This window comes from Pagrus pagrus, assembly GCF_965226575.1.
Source record: "Pagrus pagrus genome assembly, chromosome: 20".
Classification (NCBI taxonomy): domain Eukaryota; kingdom Metazoa; phylum Chordata; class Actinopteri; order Spariformes; family Sparidae; genus Pagrus; species Pagrus pagrus.
This window is the reverse complement of record NC_140207.1, coordinates 11653303-11674388: the sequence shown is the minus strand read 5'-3', so window position 1 is coordinate 11674388 and position 21086 is coordinate 11653303. Positions and strand designations below refer to the sequence as shown.

Sequence of the window (21086 nt, the reverse complement as noted above, 5' to 3'; positions counted from 1 at the left end):
TGCACTTCCTCTTATTAACGCCTTTTGAACACTTGGGCACTGTTGATCTGAAGTAAGATGACATAAGATAAGTCTTTGCTGCCAGAGGAGAAAGTCTGGAGGAAGAACACATCATCTTACCACTGGGCCATAGAGGACGGGATGTGTGAGATGCAAACTCAATTGCAGCGTTTCTGTGGATGATTGAATCACCAATCTTTACTTTAGCATATTTGCATGCTAACATTTATTTTTGAAAGTTAGTGTGGAGTTTGCAAAAAAAGCATCTGAAGGAAAGTTCAATGCAATGCAGAAGCTGTTTTACCGACAAATCAGCTTACTGCAGCTGGAAAAAACACTGATGAGAGTGAAAACAGTTACGTTTTTGGCTGTAAAATATCCGAAGTTTGTTTGTTTGTTTTTAGTTTATTTTATGTAAAGAAGTGACAATGCACATTTATTAACATGAGCACCAAAGTCTATCATGTAAATGTGCCAGGTTTAGCCAAACAGGCTAATTTTCAACTGCAGTCCCAGATCTTGCAAGTCAAAAAGTTTTAGCATGTTGCAGCTGTTGATTGTCATAAAAAAGTGTCTTTTTTTTGTTTGTAACACAAAGTGGATTAAACTGCAAAACCTCATTGAACCGTAAGGTCAGTTTGTTTATTCAGTTTATTTAGTCATGAAAACAAAGAGAGTTTGTTTATTTAGTTTGTTTAGACATTAAAAAAATTGGTCAAAGAAGATCTTTCTCTTCTGATTAAAATGTCTTCCCCAAAACTACATAGTGCACCTTTAATAAAGACTAATATATTATTGAGGTTTACACAAACCTCAACATGGATATAGATTCTTAACTTCACTGTGATCTTGTGTTTGTGATTCAAAGGCTTTTCAATGTTAATGATCTGATTATATATCTGATGATACAAACCAGGAGAAAACAGAAGAAACATGTCATACATAATTATGCGATTAGAAAATGATTGACGAGCAAACAGAATGTAACCAAACAAGGAAATACACTACAGCAGGTTCTGTCGACCAACTTTTACAAATGAAGCCAAAACAAAACTAACATGCTAGTGAGGCTGTTCTGACACAGTGATATGCTGATATTTAGCTTGTTCAACGTTCACCACGGTCGCCATCCTGGTGTAGTGTCTAAGTATACTGCTATATGCTAATAAGAAATATATTCAAATAAATACGAAGGGTGAGCAACGTCTCGCTCCATTCCACATGTTGTGAGAGATGTTTTGGTAGCGAGCTAAAACAAATGTAGCTATAACTTAAATGTTATATTTGTAACATATCTTTTAACATAAGGCAAACCCTGTCTAACAGTTATGGCACGAAACAAACAAATTAATCAGAACTGATTATACAAACAAGGAAACCTTCTCATTGCCAGTCACTTCTGACGGGTGGAGGAAATAAACACATTTGATACATACTTCTTTGATTAAAACTGGGTGGGGAGTGTTCAGAATGTAAGAAATGAGGATGAAGCCGACACTGAAGTTTGTTGCCGTTATGTCATGGTTGTAATCACATGTAGCTCCACCCAGCATGAAGTGGGGGCACCTTTCAGGTGTATGCAGGTGTGGTTACTCCATATAAATACATGTGTACTTGATTCACAGTTGAAACATTTGAGAGATAAAAGCAGAAAGTTGACTTCTCTGTTAAACTCTACAGAACTTGAGACAATGGATCAAATGTGTGGAGGATGGAGTAAGACAATGGATGCCGATAAGGAAAGTCAGTGGATTTGCGATCAGGTGAGCTTCACTCTGTCTTCATTCTTTACAATCTCTACATAAAACTCTGTGGTCTGCACTTCAGTCTGGATTTACATCACATTTTATTTTTTTCATACACAGGTGAAGAGCCTCGTGGAGGGAAAGACAAACAAGATATACCAGGAATTCAGAGCAATTAAATACAGGGAACAGATTGTGGAGGGAACAAACTACCTCTTCAAGGTAATTAATATTGTGATATTAATTTGAAAGAGAAGTAAGAATGTCTCAGATACATGAACTGAATGAAGTGTGACATCTTGGCAAGCATTTAACACTGCTCCTCAATTTTCAACACCATGAGATCAAGATGAATATATTAATTAAAGTCCAATTCTCCTCTCTTTTTCCTGCAGGTTCGTGTTGGAGGACCCCGCTACATTCATCTGTTTGTCTTCCAAGCACTTCCCTGTTATGGAGGACATCTTGGGCTGAGTGGTGTACAGGAGGACAAAACCCTAGACGACCCCCTCAAACCTTTCAACAATTAAATGCTAACAGGCTGCAGGACTCTGCTTGCTCTGCTTTTTGATTTTGAATGTCACATTACACACAAAGATCAAAATGTTGCTGTTTGGAAGGAGCAAGTTGAATGAACGACTTTCACAAAAAATAAAGAAAGTCTGAAGCATATCCTGTGTCCTGTGTGTATTTTCTAAAGGCATTTGACACATTAAATCTTGATATTCTTATTCATAAACTTTACATATTTAACTTTTCTGATAAAACTTTAGAGTGCTGACAATCTTGTCTCTTCAACCATATGAAGATGTGGGCTCCATTATCTTCGTCTTGTTTCTTTGTCTCCTCTGTCCTTCTTTAGTCATGAGCAAGCGCCACTCTGGAGTTTTATTTGCCATGTTCGTATGCCAGTTCATCACTAACTTCATTTCTGGGAATATGTTACTCAAGAAAATCAACTGTGTAGATTTCAAATATGGACAGTTATACAAAAAATGATGGCAAATGGAAAAGTAGTTGTAAAATCATGTGTCATTTGGGATAACATTTAAAAACAAATATGTTTTGTTGATTTTATGCAAACGTGTTTGAATATAAATTGATATGAGTACAAAAAAATCGAAGTATGGTCATGTCTTAAGTAATTTATAGGGAGGAACAATGGTTCATTTAAACAGTTTTAATATGATAACATTTGGAAAATTCAATAATTTCATCCCGTATGACATTTTGAGTGGTATCGTTATTTGATTCTCAATTAAAACACTAAAGTACATTGTTGATACAGCGCTTTAATCCAGCTGCAGCAGGCAGATGCTGTCAAACAAAATCTGTTTTCCTTTTGGTGATTTTTTGTAAACTCCTAGCTAATGAACAGTCCCATCAGCTTCAGATGTAGTTTGTGTGTTGTTGTGTTTGATCAGCAATTATTAGCATACTAGCGCACACACCAAGATGTTGAAACTAACATCCACAGAGGGGCTGATGCTAAGTAGTACACTTCTCACGTATCCTGCCCTCTAAGGCCTTTTGTTTAGATGGAGTGGACTTTCTCCCGAATTTCTCCCTTTGGAGTCAACGGAGGCTTATCTTATCACATCCTGCTATGAATCAGAAATGTCCGTGTGTCATAAAGGCATCCAACAAGTGTATTTTACTTCCCTCTCAGCAAAGCAATTCTCCATAATACATAGAAATGCAACAATGCTCACCTTTATTTTATTTATTTGGTATTATTTGTCCGAAGCATCTCAACAACTGGATTGCCCTTGTGTCTACAGTAGTACATTCATGGTCCCCAGAGGACAACTCATGACTTTTGTTATCACCTGCCTGTTCCTCTCTCACTTGCATGAGATAGTGACATTCGCATCAGCCCGAGTAGTACTTTGTGTTCAGTGCTAATTAGTACACAACTCAACAAAATACATGGCAAAGGTCTATGTATTTTTAAAAGGTCTATATCTTTAACTTTTAACCTGGTCGGTCAGAACGTAGCTCCAGATGCTAATGTTGCCTCTGTTTATACACCGATAAGTTACAGAATAATCACTGCGAACAAAGCAGCGATAATGACTTGATAAGGTGATTATATGGCAATGCGGCATTACAGCTTCCTTGCACTTCCTCTTATTAACGCCTTTTGAACACTTGGGCACTGTTGATCTGAAGTAAGATGACATAAGATAAGTCTTTGCTGCCAGAGGAGAAAGTCTGGAGGAAGAACACATCATCTTACCACTGGGCCATAGAGGACGGGATGTGTGAGATGCAAACTCAATTGCAGCGTTTCTGTGGATGATTGAATCACCAATCTTTACTTTAGCATATTTGCATGCTAACATTTATTTTTTAAAGTTAGTGTGGAGTTTGCAAAAAAAGCATCTGAAGGAAAGTTCAGACAAATCAGCCTACTGCAGCTGGAAAAAACACTGATGAGAGTGAAAACAGTTACGTTTTTGGCTGTAAAATATCCAAAGTTTGTTTGTTTGTTTTTAGTTTATTTTATGTAAAGAAGTGACAATGCACATTTATTAACATGAGCACCAAAGTCTATCATGTAAATGTGCCAGGTTTAGCCAAACAGGCTAATTTTCAACTGCAGTCCCAGATCTTGCAAGTCAAAAGGTTTTAGCATGTTGCAGCTGTTGATTGTCATAAAAAAGTGTCTTTTTGTTGTTTGTAACACAAAGTGGATTAAACTGCAAAACCTCACTGAACCGTAAGGTCAGTTTGTTTATTCAGTTTATTAAGTCATGAAAACAAAGAGAGTTTGTTTATTTAGCTTGTTTAGACATAAAAAAAAAAAATCGGTCAAAGAAGATCTTTCTCTTCCTCAAAATTACATAGGGAGGGTGGGGAGTGTACAGAATGTAAGAAATGAGGATGAAGCCGACAACCGAAGTTTTAATTGTCGCCGTCATATCATGGTTGTGATCACATGTAGCTCCACCCAACATATAGTGGGGGCACCTTTCAGGTGTATTCAGGTGTGGTTACTCCATATAAATACATGTGTATTTGATACACAGCTGAAACAGTTGAGACATAAAAGCAGAAAGTTGACTTCTCTGTTAAACTCGACTTGAGACAATGGATCAAATGTGTGGAGGATGGAGTGAGACAAAGGATGCTACTGAGGAAACTCAGTGGATTTGCGATCAGGTGAACTTCACTCTGTCTTCACTCTTTACATCACTACATAAAACTCTGTGGTCTGCACTTCAGTCTGGATTTACATCACATTTTATTTAAATCATACACAGGTGAAGAGCCAAGTGGAGACAATGACGAACAAGAAATACCAGGAATTTGAAGCAGTTAAATACAGGGATAAGATTGTGAAAAGAACAAACTTCCTCTTCAAGGTAATTAATATTGTGATATTTATTTCAAAGAGAAGTAAGAATGTCTCAGATACATGAGCTGAATGAAGTGTGACATCCAGTAGCACTGCTCCTCAATGCTCAGTAACATGAGATCAAGATGAAGATATTCACTAAAAGATCCAGTTCACCTCTCTTTTTCCTGCAGGTTCATGTTGGAGGACACAACTATTCATCTGTGTGTCTACCAAACATCCACAGGAGGCCTTGAGCTGCACTGTGTACAGGAGAACAAAACCAAAGACAACCCTTTCGACAATTAAATACTTACAGGCTGCAGTCTCTGGGGACCTGAGGGAAATCAGGTCCCCAGAACACTGTTTGTTGAATGTTAAAATGTGGGCAACCCTCACTTTCTCCAAAATACCCACTGCCCGACCATAGATAACCCTGATGACATGACTATTACATAATCTGTCTTCACAGGTTGATAAGTACTCCCAGTGATGAGTAGACCGAGCCTAAAATGTAAAACTGGTGCTGTGCCCCTTTAAAAGTGTGTCTACCAGGCAGCAATGTCATGGTTCCTTATATCATTTGTTGGTTTGCCAGCAGGACTACACCAAAACTACTGGACAGATTTTTTCTCATACCTTAAACATTGTGAAATCTGTTTGTCTACCAAACACGCACACGATGCCTTGACCTGCCCGGTGTACAGGAGAAAAAAACCAAGGACGACCCCTTCGAACCTTTCGACAATATAGTTACAGGCTGCAGTCTCTCATTAAGGTGCTAAAACGTAAGTATCAAGACTTTTGCTGTTTGGAAGGAGCACGTTGACTGCACTGCTGTCTAAAGAAATAAAGGAAGGAAGCATTAAAAAGTCTGATAGTAGTTCTTAATGGGGCTCTATGTAGTTTTGGAGAAGAAATTCAAACTCACAATTTTAATATTTACAATATTAATCAGGTAATAATACAAACTTTCCACAACTAAATAAACAAGCTGTGCTCAGAGGAAAATAAGGTCCCCAGAACACTGTTTGTTGAATGTTAAAATGTGGGCAACCCTCACTTTCTCCAAAATGCCCACTGCCCGACCATAGATAACCCTGATGACATGACTATCACATAATCTGTCTTCACAGGTTGACAAGTACTCCCAGTAGACCGAATATGTATAACTGGAGGAGTGCCCCCTTAAAAGTGTGCCTACCAGGCAGCAATGTCCTGGTTCCTTATATCATTTCTTGCTTTGTCAGCAGGACTACACAAAAACTACGGGACAACTTTTTTCTCACTTCCTTTAACATTGTGAGAAAGGGTGTTTTTTAAATTAATTTCTCAGGAAATATTGAGAAATAGTCGAGCAGGTCACAACACTTGAGTAGGATGAAATGGATGTCCTGCCTTAAATACTAACCTTTATATTTTAGGTCAGGATGATGAAATGAAAGTGATCAAAATCTAATTGATATGATTTAATACATCTATTTTCTGAAAAGCCTGAAAGGAGTTCATATCAGAGGAACAAAATCAACCAAAACATGTTATAGTTGTGCTTACACATGTAGCTCCACCCAACATGCAGTGGGTCCACCTTTCAGATGTATACAGGTGTGGTTACTCTGTATACATACAGGTGTACTTGATACACAGCTGAAACAGTTGAGACATAAAAGCAGAAAGTTGACTTCTCTGTTAAACTCGACAGAACTTGACACAATGGGAAATGGGCAATGGAGTTGTACAAAGGATGCTACTACGGAAACTCAGTGGATTTGCGATCAGGTGAGCTTCACTCTGACTTCATTCTTTACATCGCTACATAAAACTCTGTGGTCTGCACTTCAGTCTGGATTTACATCACATTTTATTTCATTCATACACAGGTGAAGAGCCTCGTGGAGACATCGACAAAGAAGGTATACCAGGAATTCAAAGCAGTTAAATACAGAGATTGTAGTGATGAGGATGGAACAAACTACCTCATCAAGGTAATTAATATTGTGATATTCATTTTAAAGAGAAGTAAGAATGTCTCAGATACATGAGCTGAATGAAGTGTGACATCCAGTAGCACTGCTCCTCAATGCTCAGTAACATGAGATCAAGATGAAGATATTCACTAAAAGATCCAGTTCACCTCTCTTTTTCCTGCAGGTTCGTGTTGGAGGAGACAGCTACATTCATCTTCAGGTCTACCAAACACTTCCCCGTAAAGGAGGAGGGCTTCAGCTGAGCGCTGTACCGTTGGACAAAACCAAAGACGACCCCCTCTAACCTTTCAACAATTTAATACTTACAGGCTGCAGTCTCTCATTAAGATGCTCTCAATGATTCTTCACAATGTTGTTTTACAATACATCATTTTACATCTTGTTCAAAAAGGAACTATATCTTTGTGTGTTTTAGTGTTTTTATCATACATGCCTTGAAATTCTCCAGAAATCCTGCTTTCTAAACTAAAGAAAGTTACATGACAGAGGCTGTGACATATCTCTTTTTGTCTCAGAGGAGTTTTTCACTGTCTCCTCTCTGATCCACATTGAAACAACACAGACCATGATGGAGATTTGTGTACAATCAGACACACACTGCTGTCAGTCATGAGGGCTAACAATGTTACAAAACCAAAGACGACCCCCTCTCATTAAGATGCTCTTAAATTATTCTTTACAATGTTGCTTTACAATATATCATTTTACATCTTGAATGTAGTAAAACATGAGTCTTCACAGGTTGACAAGTACTCCCAGTGATGAGTAGACAGAGCCTGATATGTAAAACTGGTGCAGTGCCCCTTTAAAAGTGTGTCTACCAGGCAGCAACGTCCTGGTTCCTTATATCATTTCCTGGTTTGTCAGCAGGACTACACAAAAACCACTGGACAGACTTTTTCTCACTTCCTTAAACATTGTGAGATCTGTTTGCCTACCAAACACGCACACGATGCCTTGACCTGCCCGGTGTACAGGAGGACAAAACCAAAGACGACTCCCTCGAACCTTTCAACAATTAAATACTTCCAGGCTGCAGTCTCTCATTAAGATGCTCTCAATGATTCTTCACAATGTTGTTTTACAATACATCATTTTACATCTTGAATGTATTAAAACATGAGTATCAAGACTTTTGCTGTTTGGAAGGAGCAAATTGACTGCACTGCTGTCTAAAGAAATAAAGGAAGGGAGCATTAAAAAGTCTGATTGTGATTCTTAAAGGGGCTCTATGTAGTTTTGGAGAAGAAATTCAAATTCACAATTTTAATATTTACAATATTAATCAGCTAATAATACAAACTTTTCACAACTAAATAAACAAGCTGTGCTCAGAGGAAAATCAGGTCCCCAGAACACTGTTTGTTGAATGTTAAAATGTGGGCAACCCTCACTTTCTCCAAAATGCCCACTGCCCGACCATAGATAAATCTGATGACATGACTATTACATAATCTGTCTTTACAGGTTGATAAGTACTCCCAGTGATGAGTAGACCGAGCCTAATATGTAAAACTGGTGGAGTGCCCCTTTAAAAGTGTGTCTACCAGGCAGCAACGTCCTGGTTCCTTGTATCATTTGTTGGTTTGTCAGCAGGACTACACAAAAACTACTGGACAGATTTTTTCTCACTTCCATTGTGAGAAAGGGTGTTTTTTTAATAAATTTCTCAGGGAATATTGAGAAATAGTCGAGCAGGTCACAACACTTGAGTAGGAAGAAATGGATGTCCTGCCTTAAATACTAATCTTTATATTTTAGGTCAGGATGATGAAATGAAATAGATCAAAATCGGATTGATATGATTATTTTCTGAAAAGCCTGAAAGGAGTTCATATCAGAGGAACAAAATGAACCAAAACATGTCATGGTTGTGCTTACACATGTAGCTCCACCCAACATGCAGTGGGGCCACCTATCAGATGTATGCAGGTGTGGTTACTCTGTATACATACATGAGTATTTGATACACAGTTGAAACAGTTGAGACATAAAAGCAGAAAGTTGACTTCTCTGTTAAACTCGACAGAACTTGACACAATGGGAAATGGGCAATGGAGTTGTACAAAGGATGCTACTGAGAAAACTCAGTGGATTTGCGATCAGGTGAGCTTCACTCTGTCTTCATTCTTTACATCGCTACATAAAACTCTGTGGTCTGCACTTCAGTCTGGATTTACATCACATTTTATTTCATTCATACACAGGTGAAGAGCCTCGTGGAGGTAAAGATGAACAAGGTATACCAGGAATTCAAAGCAGTTAAATACAGGGATTGCAGTGTTGAAGAAGGAACAAGCTACTCCATCAAGGTAATTAATATTGTGATATTTATTTTAAAGGAAGTAAGAATGTCTCAGGTACATGAGCTGAATGAAGTGTGACATCCAGTAGCACTGCTCCTCAATGCTCAGTAACATGAGATCAAGATGAATATATTCACTAAAAGATCCAATTCACCTCTCTTTTTCCTGCAGGTTCGTGTTGGAGGAGACAACTACATTCACCTTCAGGTCTACCAAACACTTGTCTGTAACGGAGGATGGCTTCAGCTGAGCGCTGTACCGTTGGACAAAACCAAAGACGACCCCCTCTAACCTTTCAACAATTAAATACTTCCAGGCTGCAGTCTCTCATTAAGATGCTCTGAAATGATTCTTCACAATGTTGCTTTACAATACATCATTTTACATCTTGAATGTGTTAAAACATGAGTATCAAGACTTTTGCTGTTTGGAAGGAGCAAGTTGACTGCACTGCTGTCTAAAGAAATAAAGGAAGGAAGCATTAAAAAGTCTGATTGTGATTCTTCAAGGGGCTCTATGTAGTTTTGGAGAAGAAATTCAAACTCACAATTTTAATATTTACAATATTAATCAGGTAATAATACAAACTTTCCACAACTAATTAAACAAGTTGTGCTCAGAGGAAAATAAGGTCCCCAGAACACTGTTTGTTGAATGTTAAAATGTGGGCAACCCTCACTTTATCCAAAAAACCCCGGCCTGACCATAGATAACCCTGATGACATGACTATTACATAATCTGTCTTCACAGGTTGACAAGTACTCCCAGTAGACCGAATATGTATAACTGGAGGAGTGCCCCCTTAAAAGTGTGCCTACCAGGCAGCAATGTCCTGGTTCCTTATATCATTTCTTGGTTTGTCAGCAGGACTACACAAAAACTAGTGGACAGATTTTTTCTCACTTCTTTAACATTGTGAGAAAGGGTGTTTTTTTAATTAATTTCTCAGGGAATATTCAGAAATAGTCGAGCAGGTCACAACACTTGAGTAGGATGAAATGGATGTCCTGCCTTAAATACTAACCTTTATATTTTAGGTCAGGATGATGAAATGGAAGTGATCAAAATCGAATTGATATAATTTAATACATCTATTTTCTGAAAAGCCAGAAAAGGAGTTCATATCAGAGGAACAAAATGAACCAAAACATGTCATAGTTGTCTACTTTTACATATAGTTTCATCTGCTCCAAACTGTTTAAATAAACTTTGGCTCCCTCTGGTGTTCAAAAAGGAACTATATCTTTGTGTGTTTTAGTGTTTTTATCATACATGCCTTGAAATTCTCCAGAAATCCTGTTTTCTAAACTAAAGAAAGTTACATGACGGAGGCTGTGACATATCTCTTTTTGTCTCAGAGGAGTTTTTCACTGTCTCCTCTCTGATCCACATTGAAACAACACAGACCATGATGGAGATTTGTGTACAATCAGAGACACACTGCTGTGAGTCGAATGAGGGCTAACTGCAGCAGAAACTGTAATTATCAAAAAGGTTTACTGATGAAAGTTTTACCTGCTTAAAGTATCAATCCAAAGCATAAACATGTGGTCAACTGTGACTAAATTCATGACTCGTGGGGCAGCACGAGTTGTCAGACAGAAAAAACATGATGGTTGAGATGATATGGCAGATCCTTATCTTTAAAACCTGATGGGCAAATATGACTAAAAATGCTCCTACAAGTAAAAGAAAGTGAAAACTTATATACATTTAGATTTATTAGAGACTGCCTATTATTTTATGCTGCTTTTAAGTTTTACACAGTCTATGATCTTTTTTACATTAACATGATTCTGTATCGTCACCATCTACAATAACCAAACTTCTTCTGGTGATGTATAATGGAGCAATTACAATTTTAAACAGGAAGCTGATCAGACCACAGCATAGAACACTGAGTTCTTCAAAAGACTTAAAGGATAACTATTGTTTTTTACAACCTGGACCTTATTTCTAGCATAAAATATGATAATTTACTCACCCAGATAACTTTGGTGTCATTTGAAGTCATTTGGACGAAATTAGATCGAGTGTAGCGCCGCTATATCCATATAATGCGAGTGACGGGGCACTGAAACACAGCCTCTATATAACGCATTATCTGCCACGAAACTAGTTCATTTCACCAATATTTTGTTACGATACGCTAGTGCTATTCCCCTCTGAGTCCGGGTTCGTCTATTGTCAACATCCGGGGTCAAACTAGCAGTAGCAGCTACAGGTAAACAAGCCAGCTGTCGCGGGTGCGCACGCAGCTCAGAGATGACATCTTCCAAGTCAGAGGTAGTAGGTCAACCTACAGACCCCCAGACCTGCCCCCAGACAACTTCTGCCCTGAGACCAGGAGAGACGGTTGACTCCCTTTTGTCCAATTATGTTGCTGTAAAACAGAAAAATACGGCTTCTGCCCTGAGACCAGGAGGGATTCACCTGCCCCCAGACAACTTCTGCCCTGAGACCAGGAGAGACGGTTGACTCCCTTTTGTCCAACTACGTTGCCTTAAAACAGAGAAATACAACTTCTGCCCTGAGACCAGGAGGGATTCACCTGCCCTCAGACAAAATGTGTGACATCCTTACACGCCATAATCTACTGAGTTTTGACAGTCTTATCACTTTCAAACTTGCATGCTGTGTTTATAAGATTTTGAATGGACTTGCACCTCCACCCCTGAGTCAGTTTTTTGAACGCAAATCCACTAACGGCACAAACACTAGAGCTACTATGAGAAGAGACTGTGCAATTCCATTTGGGCGCACCTCCTTCTCACAATCTGCTATATCAGTCAGAGGCAGCAAAATCTGGAACGGCCTGCCAGCCTCCATAAGAGACTGCTCTACTTTCCTTATTTTCAAAAGGCAGTTAAAAAACTGGCTCAAGTCCAACCAGACCTGTAATCATTTCTAATCGAATACACATAGCTCCCCATGCCACTGCGCATGACCCCCCATGGACATGCGCAGTGACATGGGTAAACCATAAGGAGCACTGCAGCACTTTACAAATGTACCACCTCTCATTTCATTTTAGCACAACTCCCAACAAGAAATCGTGTTCCGGTCTTTGCATTGTTGCACTTCATCCCATTTACCCACCTCTGAAAGCTGATTCAAACCCCACCAACTCTTATGAGCAATGCAACACTTTACTTGAGCACTGTAGCACTTTATTATATTGTATGTCTTTGGTTTCGTTGTGTTTCTCAATTCATTGTAGCACAACTCCAACAAGAGTTGTGCTATGTTTTGTTCGTTTTTTTTTTGTTTTTGGTTTTTTTTTCTGTTCGATTTCTTTGTTTGTTTCTTTGTGTGTATTACTGTCTATCTGTTGTTTTTGTTCTCAGTAGTGTTTTCATGTCCCTTGTGTCATTGTATATTTAAATGGCTTTTAACATCTTGCCAGAGGACTACAGTTGGAAATTAGCCTCTGGCTAACACTGGCACTTTTACGGTTATGTTCATTGATGTGCACTGTCCTCTTTAAATAAAGGTCATAAAAAAAAAAAAATAAATAAAAAATTGTGGGAAACAATGGTCTCTGCCTGGGACCAGATGAGACTAAACAGCCATGAAGAAAAGCGAAATTTATAAATTAAACTACACTGCCCTCAATAGCCATTGTTTTTTGAATACGAGTACAGTAAAGCTTAATGCAATGTACATTGACAAGCTTTCTAGTTCACCTGATTAGCTTGACTAGCTAACTAGCTTAGCTAGCGCTTATGGTGAACATGTATGGGCACACATAATGTTGATAGCACTAGCTCATATATACTGAAAAGGTGATGTTTTTCTGATTTTTTTTTTCTGAAATGCAAAGTTCAAGTACCTTATACTGTAAGCATAAGTAGCCCACTGCAGAGTTGCCACATCATGTGGAATTAAAAATGAATGCTCATTGAGGCTGATTAATAATCTCGATAGGCTAATTTAGACTTTCTAGGCTGTGTTGCCTTCATTACAAGAAACAAATATGTTTTGCGCCTCCAGACATATTTTTTTGTTGAGGGACGGGGGCAAAAATGGCTCTTTTGATCGTAAAGGTTGCGGATCCCTGGTCTAGCGTGTTAAGCCAGCGTTGCTTTATTTCAACCTAGCTAGCAAGCTAATACAAATGAAACGCCTTCACACAAAACGGCATTTAAAAAAAGTTGACATAAAGTTACCTTTATATGGGGACTTCTTCTCCTCTTTTCTTCTCTTTCGGTACTGCGCACCCGAGGGCTTTGACGACCGTTTCATCTCGCACAATAAAAAAAACATAACCTTGTCTGTCACTTGACGTGACACCTGTCTGACCCTCTGAGGTGCGCAGCCAATGACCACACGTCACGTGACTCAGCACCACAAGCGAGAAACATGTCATTGTTTATCTGTTTCTTTATTTTGTTAATATTTATTATTTTCAAGACAGAACACGAAGGGAGGGCGCCAATGAGCATCGAAAATTATTATTATTATTATAATTTTTTCTCCCTCGAGGGTGACTGGCAGCGCCCCTCCAGCAGATGGCGCTCTCGGCGACCGCTTATATCGCCTATTCCTAGAGCCGGTGTCCTTACTCTGTATAAATATATGTATTATTTGGTACGCAGTTGAAACAGTTGGGACCAGCGGCCTCATTAGGCCTATTTTAGGGGGGCTTCAGCTGTTAGCTGTTAGCTGGGGGGCTGCAGCTAACAATAAGTTAGCTGCAGCCCCCCAGCTAACAGCAGAAAGTCCCACGTAATTGCCAAATGCTCCCTGTTTGACAAATAAAAACCTGGCTTGCACACTCTGTAGCTGAGAGCCCCCTGTACAGGAGGCAGCATGAGACGCTGCTGTATATCTCTGTGCACGTCTTACCTTTGTTGTTTTGCGTCCAAAAGTTACATTTCAGCTCAAAAAGAACTCTGCTACAGTAGCTAGCTAGTTAGTCCGAAATGCAATGTGAAGGTCCTGGTTGTTTATAGAGTTAGGTGTGCACCCATATTATCTTTGGGGTGACTTCTTTCTGGAGCATCAGCTCCAGCATCAGATGCACACCGTGAAACAGCTCATTCACGTATGATTATGTGGATAATAATAATAATAATAATGACAATAATAATGATGATGAATGATAATACGGTAATAATAATAATAATAATAATAATAATAATAATACACTAATAATAATCACTCCACCACCTCTATTGACCTGTAGGAGTAAGGGCAGAGGAGCAGAGAGAGTGAGAGGGGAGAAACCTCTACTGGAAAGGTGAGTCTAGAACACAGTGCTCTTTTTTTTGCATACAGTTTTGGCTAATACATGTAGGCTCTTAATGAATAAGAAGCATTTGTTAAATATGGCACTGTAACTATGTGGATTTTTTTCTTTTTTTGTTGTTGTTAATGCTGTAAACATACAGTACTTCCTGTGTTTGTTGTTGTACTGTGTTAAAAATGTAATGGTGGCCTAAAACATTTACACAGTAAAGTATCTCTGTTAAATCTGTCCAAAACGTGCAATTTCTCAGTTTTTGTTAGCTGTTTGTGAAATTAAACGTTCGCTCACATTCTGTGCATCTCCTGGGGGCTAAGCCCCCCCTGTCCTTAAAACCTAGTGACGCCCCTGGTTGGGACATAAAAGCAGAAAGCTGACTTCTCTGTTAAACTCGACAGAACTTGACACAATGGCTGCAAAGGCTGGAGAATGGAGTGAGACAAAGGATACTAATGATACTCAGTGGATTTGCGATGAGGTGAGCTTCACTCTGTCTTCATTCTTTACAATCTCTACATAAAACTCTGTGATCTGCACGTCAGTCTGGATTTACATCACATTTTATTTCACACATACGCAGGTGAAGAGCCAAGTGGAGACGGTGACGAAAAAGGAATATGCAGTATTCGAAGCAGTGAAATACAGGGATCATAAGATTGGGAATGACACAGAATTCCTCATCAAGGTAATTAACATTGTGATATTTATTTTAAAGAGAAGTAAGAATGTCTCAGGTACATGAACTGAATGAAGTGTGACATCCAGTAGCACTGCTCCTGAATGCTCAGTAACATGAGATCAAGATGAAGATATTCACTAAAAGATCCAGTTCACCTCTCTTTTTCCTGCAGGTTCGTGTTGGAAAAGGAGAACGCGACTACATTCATATTAAGGTCAAACAAACACCAAGAGACCTTCAGCTGAGCGGTGTAAGGGAGAACAAAACCAAAGACGACCCCCTCGAACCTTTCGACAATTAAAACCTTACAGGCTGCAGTCTCTCATTAAGATGCTCTCAATGATTCTTCACAATGTTGCTTTACAATACATCATTTTACATCTTGAATGTATTAAAACATGAGTATCAAGACTTTTGCTGTTTGGAAGGAGCAAGTTGACTGCACTGCTGTCTAAAGAAATAAAGGAAGGAAGCATTAAAAAGTCTGATTGTGATTCTTAAAGGGGCTCTATGTAGTTTTGGAGAAGAAATTCAAACTCACAATTTTAATATTTACAATATTAATCAGGTAATAATACAAACTTTTCACAACTAAATAAACAAGCTGTGCTCAGAGGAAAATAAGGTCCCCAGAACACTGTTTGTTGACTGTTAAAATGTGGGCAAGCTTGCAGAAGCAAACTTATATACATTCAGATTTATTAGAGGCTGCCTGCTATTTTATGCTGCTTTCAAGTTTCACACACTCTATGATCTTTTTACATTAACATGATTCTGTATCGTTACCATCTACAATAACCAAACCTCTTTTGATGACATACAATGGAACAATTACAATTTTAAACAGGAAGCTGATCAGACCACAGCATAGACCATATTCACACAATAGCCATTTTCCTCTGATCTCACGCTCAGGGTGGGAAGCTCAGATTTCCTACCACTGTGTCCCAGGTTGCAAGTAGAACATCAGGTCAGTCATAACTATAATCAACAAATGACAGAACTACAGTCTATAAACTCCATAAAAACCTTCATAGAGTAAACCTCTTGGTGTGAGTTAAATGTCATCAAATGTCTGAATTGGAGGGTTGACCTTTATTTTCTCTGTTCTAGAAAGATTTGGATGAAATGTATTTGAAATGCATCTTCTACAACACTCCATCAATATTCAACCAACATCAATGTGTGGAATTTCTAACTAATTTTTATGTGATTTTATGTAGAGTACTCAAATAATTGGATGTATATATGAAAGGGACAAATACAGTTTTAGTCCCTACTATGGGGCAAACTAAAAACAACAAAAAATTCCCAGAAGGTACTTGATAACATGTTTCACAAGAACCCTCACTTTCTCCAAATTACCCACTTCCCGACCATAGATAACTCTGATGACATGACTATTACATAATCTGTCTTCACAGGTTGATAAGTACTCCCAGTGATGAGTAAACTGAACCTAATATGTAAAACTGGTGGAGTGCCCCTTTAAAAGTGTGTCTATCAGGCAGTATTGAGGCTCAGGTGAGCGTAGAGCAATGCTATTGGCCGCAGAGGTGCAGAGAGTTGGGTTGCTGGAAGCAGAGCCACTGGTAGACGGGAATGCCGGCGAACACTGGAGGCAAAAACAAAGCAATATTAGATCTCGAGGAAGAAACACGAAAACACTAGTGGTTACTCTAGTAAGCGAGTTATCTGGAGCCATGTACCTTCAGACTTCTATCATTGATAACTTCTGCAACATTCAGCTCTGATTGCATCAGCTTTAACTGGAGTGAAGCAAGAAAGAAATAGTGTTAATTAAAGTATTATTTTCACTTGAAGTGTGGCTGCTCCAGTGATTCAGTGTCTCTTTTTAGGGGACTTGCAAGAGACAAATAAAAAACAATTAAAGAATATTCTAAGTTTTGGTTCCTACTATGGCGGCAAGTTAAAAAAAAGATTCCCAGGAGGTACTTGATAACATGTTTCATTAGAACCCTCACTTTCTTCAAAATACCCACTGCCTGACTATAGATAACCCTGATGACATCACTATGACATAATCTGTCTTCACAGGTTGACGAGTACTTCACCCAGCATGCATTGGGTCCACCTTTCAGATGTATGCAGGTGTGGTTACTCCATATAAATACAGGTGTACTTGATACACAGCTGAAACAGTTGAGACATAAAAGCAGAAAGTTGACTTCTCTGTTAAACTCGACAGAACTTGAGACAATGGAAGATTTAAAGTGTGGAAGATGGAGTCATACAAAGTATGCTGATAAGGAAACTCGGTGGATTTGCGATCAGGTGAGCTTCACTCTGTCTTCATTCTTTACATCGCTACATAAAACTCTGTGGTCTGCACTTCAGTCTGGATTTACATCACATTTTATTTCATTCATACACAGGTGAAGAGCCTCGTGGAGGTAAAGATGAACAAGATATACCAGGAATTCAGGGCAGTTTTATCCAGGGATCAGCTTGTGGCTGGAACAAACTTCCTCATCAAGGTAATTAATATTGTGATATTTATTTTAAAGAGAAGTAAGAATGTCTCAGATACATGAACTGAATGAAGTGTGACATCCAGTAGCAAGATGAAGATATTCACAAAAGATCCAGTTCACCTCTCTTTTTCCTGCAGGTTCGTGTTGGAGAACGCAACTACATTCACCTTCAGGTCTACCAAACACTTCCCTGTAACGGAGAATGGCTTCAGCTGAGCGGTGTACAGGAGGACAAAACCCATGACGACCCGCTCGAACCTTTCAACAATTAAATACTTACAGGCTGCAGTCTCTCATTAAGATGCTCTAAAATGATTCTTCACAATGTTGCTTTACAATACATCATTTTACATCTTGAATGTGTTAAAACATGAGTATCAAGACTTTTGCTGTTTGGAAGGAGCAAGTTGACTGCACTGCTGTCTAAAGAAATAAAGGAAGGAAGCATTAAAAAGTCTGATTGTGATTCTTAAAGGGGCTCTATGTAGTTTTGGAGAAGAAATTCAAACTCACAATTTTAATATTTACAATATTAATCAGGTAATAATACGAACACGTAATAAGAACACTGTTTGTTGAATGTTAAAATGTGGGCAAGCTTGCAGAAGCAAACTTATATACATTCAGATTTATTAGAGGCTGCCTGCTATTTTATGCTGCTTTCAAGTTTCACACACTCTATGATCTTTTTACATTAACATGATTCTGTATCGTCACCATCTACAATATCCAAACCTCTTTTGATGATATACAATGGAGCAATTACAATTTTAAACAGGAAGCTGATCAGACCACAGCATAGACCATATTCACACAATAGCCATTTTCCTCTGATCTCACGCTCAGGGTGGGAAGCTCAGATTTCCTACCACTGTGTCCCAGGTTGCAAGTAGAACATCAGGTCAGTCATAACTATAATCAACAAATGACAGAACTACAGTCTATAAACTCCATAAAAACCTTCATAGAGTAAACCTCTTGGTGTGAGTTAAATGTCATCAAATGTCTGAATTGGAGGGTTGACCTTCATTTTCTCTGTTCTAGAAAAATTTGGAACGAAATGTATTTGAAATGCATCTTCTACAACACTTTAGAAAACAAACAATTAATATTGACTCCTCTCATGAGTCCTCTCATGTCTTCAGACCTTAATTAATGCTAAGAGACCTGTGCTGTGCACACAAGCACAGAAACATCATACAAAAAAAATGCCAAACAAATGTGCACACATTTGTGTTGATCTGTATTGTTTTGTGTATTTAACTCATAATTAAAAATCAACTATTGAACTATATTAACTGTGAGGGTTTAATGGATTGATGTCTTAGAATATGAGATACCTTTAATATATCATCCTCTCAAACTAAAGGCTTTTTGTTCTGAGGACATTTGAACACATAAATAATTAGTCTTTACCTAGTCAATGATTTCTTAGGTGCTTGTTCCAAATTTAAATTTAATTGCAGAACAAACTAAAGATTTGTTTTTTCAGCATGTCTGCTTGTAGAAACAGGCCCCTGGTGACTAAAACAACTGTGCATAGTTGTTTACAGGCTTGAGTCTCCGTCCGCAAGGTGGAAAGAGGAGGAGAGGTAGCTCACGGTGGCGCTGGTGGATTGTGGGGTGAGTAGAGGTTCAGGTGAGCGTGGGGCAATGCTGGGGCAAGTGCTGCAGAGGTTCAGGGAGCTGGGTTGCTGGAAGACAGGAATGCCAGCGAACACTGGAGACAGAAACAAAGCAATATTAGATCTCGAGGAGGAAACACAAAAACACTAGTGGTCACTCCAGTAAGCGAGTTATCTGGAGCCATGTACCTTCAGACTTCTATCATTGATAACTTCTGCAACATTCAGCTCTGATTGCATCAGCTTTAACTGGAGTGAAGCAAGAAAGAAATAGTGTTAATTAAAGTATTATTTTCACTTGAAGTGTGGCTGCTCCAGTGATTCAGTGTCTCTTTTTAGGGGACTTGCAAGAGACAAATAAAAAACAATTAAAGAATATTCTAAGTTTTGGTTCCTACTATGGCAGCAAACTAAAAAAAAAGATTCCCAGGAGGTACTTGATAACATGTTTCATTAGAACCCTCACTTTCTTCAAAATACCCACTGCCTGACTATAGATAACCCTGATGACATCACTATGACATAATCTGTCTTCACAGGTTGACGAGTACTTCACCCAGCATGCATTGGGTCCACCTTTCAGATGTATGCAGGTGTGGTTACTCCATATAAATACAGGTGTACTTGATACACAGCTGAAACAGTTGAGACATAAAAGCAGAAAGTTGACTTCTCTGTTAAACTCGACAGAACTTGAGACAATGGAAGATTTAAAGTGTGGAAGATGGAGTCATACAAAGTATGCTGATAAGGAAACTCGGTGGATTTGCGATCAGGTGAGCTTCACTCTGTCTTCATTCTTTACAACGCTACATAAAACTCTGTGGTCTGCACTTCAGTCTGGATTTACATCACATTTTATTTAATTCATACACAGGTGAGGAGCCTCGTGGAGGTAAAGATGAACAAGATATACCAGGAATTCAGAGCAGTTTTATCCAGGGATCAGGTTGTGGCTGGAACAAACTTCCTCATCAAGGTAATTAATATTGTGATATTTATTTTAAAGAGAAGTAAGAATGTCTCAGATACATGAACTGAATGAAGTGTGACATCCAGTAGCACTGCTCCTCAATGCTCAGTAACATGACATCAAGATGAAGATATTCACTAAAAGATCCAGTTCACCTCTCTTTTTCCTGCAGGTTCGTGTTGGAGAACGCAACTACATTCACCTTCAGGTCTACCAAACACTTCCCTGTAACGGAGAATGGCTTCAGCTGAGCGGTGTACAGGAGGACAAAACCCATGACGACAACCTTGAACCTTTCAACAATTAAATACTTCCGGGCTGCAGTCTCTCATTAAGATGCTCTCAATGATTCTTCACAATGTTGCTTTACAATACATCATTTTACATCTTGAATGTATTAAAACACGAGTATCAAGACTTTTGCTGTTTGGAAGGAGCAAGTTGACTGCACTGCTGTCTAAAGAAATAAAGGAAGGAAGCTTTAAAAAGTCTGATTGTGATTCTTAAAGGGGCTCTATGTAGTTTTGGAGAAGAAATTCAAACTCACAATTTTAATATTTACAATATTAATCAGGTAATAATACGAACACATAATAAGAACACTGTTTGTTGAATGTTAAAATGTGGGCAAGCTTGCAGAAGCAAACTTATATACATTCAGATTTATTAGAGGCTGCCTGCTATTT

At 38.6% G+C, this 21086-nt stretch overlaps 4 protein-coding genes and 2 long non-coding RNA genes across 6 annotated transcripts; all 6 read left to right on the top strand.

Moving 5' to 3' along the window:
• Positions 1 to 1640: 1640 nt before the first annotated feature.
• On the top strand, positions 1641 to 2385 carry LOC311249298. Its single transcript, XR_014621149.1, has 3 exons — positions 1641 to 1763; positions 1866 to 1967; positions 2141 to 2385. It is a non-coding gene; the product is annotated as an uncharacterized lncRNA (long non-coding RNA).
• A 4368-nt stretch (positions 2386 to 6753) lies between these two features.
• Positions 6754 to 8261, top strand: LOC311249406 (cystatin-A5-like). Its single transcript, XM_084340419.1, has 3 exons — positions 6754 to 6864; positions 6966 to 7070; positions 7237 to 8261. The coding sequence occupies exons 1-3, from the start codon at positions 6799 to 6801 to the stop codon at positions 7354 to 7356; spliced, it is 291 nt and encodes a 96-aa protein (XP_084196545.1). The 5' UTR covers positions 6754 to 6798; the 3' UTR covers positions 7357 to 8261.
• Positions 8262 to 9075: 814 nt separating this feature from the next.
• LOC311249422 (leukocyte cysteine proteinase inhibitor 1-like) lies at positions 9076 to 9861 on the top strand. Its single transcript, XM_084340438.1, has 3 exons — positions 9076 to 9179; positions 9281 to 9385; positions 9551 to 9861. The coding sequence occupies exons 1-3, from the start codon at positions 9114 to 9116 to the stop codon at positions 9668 to 9670; spliced, it is 291 nt and encodes a 96-aa protein (XP_084196564.1). The 5' UTR covers positions 9076 to 9113; the 3' UTR covers positions 9671 to 9861.
• Positions 9862 to 15026: 5165 nt separating this feature from the next.
• On the top strand, positions 15027 to 15803 carry LOC311249309 (cystatin-B-like). The gene is made up of 3 exons (XM_084340239.1): positions 15027 to 15106; positions 15209 to 15313; positions 15480 to 15803. Exons 1-3 carry the CDS (start codon positions 15038 to 15040, stop codon positions 15606 to 15608), a joined length of 303 nt encoding a protein of 100 aa, XP_084196365.1. The 5' UTR covers positions 15027 to 15037; the 3' UTR covers positions 15609 to 15803.
• A 1426-nt stretch (positions 15804 to 17229) lies between these two features.
• Positions 17230 to 18250, top strand: LOC311249505 (leukocyte cysteine proteinase inhibitor 1-like). The gene is made up of 5 exons (XM_084340572.1): positions 17230 to 17259; positions 17366 to 17419; positions 17517 to 17602; positions 17704 to 17805; positions 17940 to 18250. The coding sequence occupies exons 2-5, from the start codon at positions 17410 to 17412 to the stop codon at positions 18072 to 18074; spliced, it is 333 nt and encodes a 110-aa protein (XP_084196698.1). The 5' UTR covers positions 17230 to 17259; positions 17366 to 17409; the 3' UTR covers positions 18075 to 18250.
• A 1796-nt stretch (positions 18251 to 20046) lies between these two features.
• On the top strand, positions 20047 to 20854 carry LOC311249108. Its single transcript, XR_014621116.1, has 3 exons — positions 20047 to 20203; positions 20305 to 20406; positions 20573 to 20854. It is a non-coding gene; the product is annotated as an uncharacterized lncRNA (long non-coding RNA).
• The last annotated feature ends 232 nt before the right edge of the window (positions 20855 to 21086 follow it).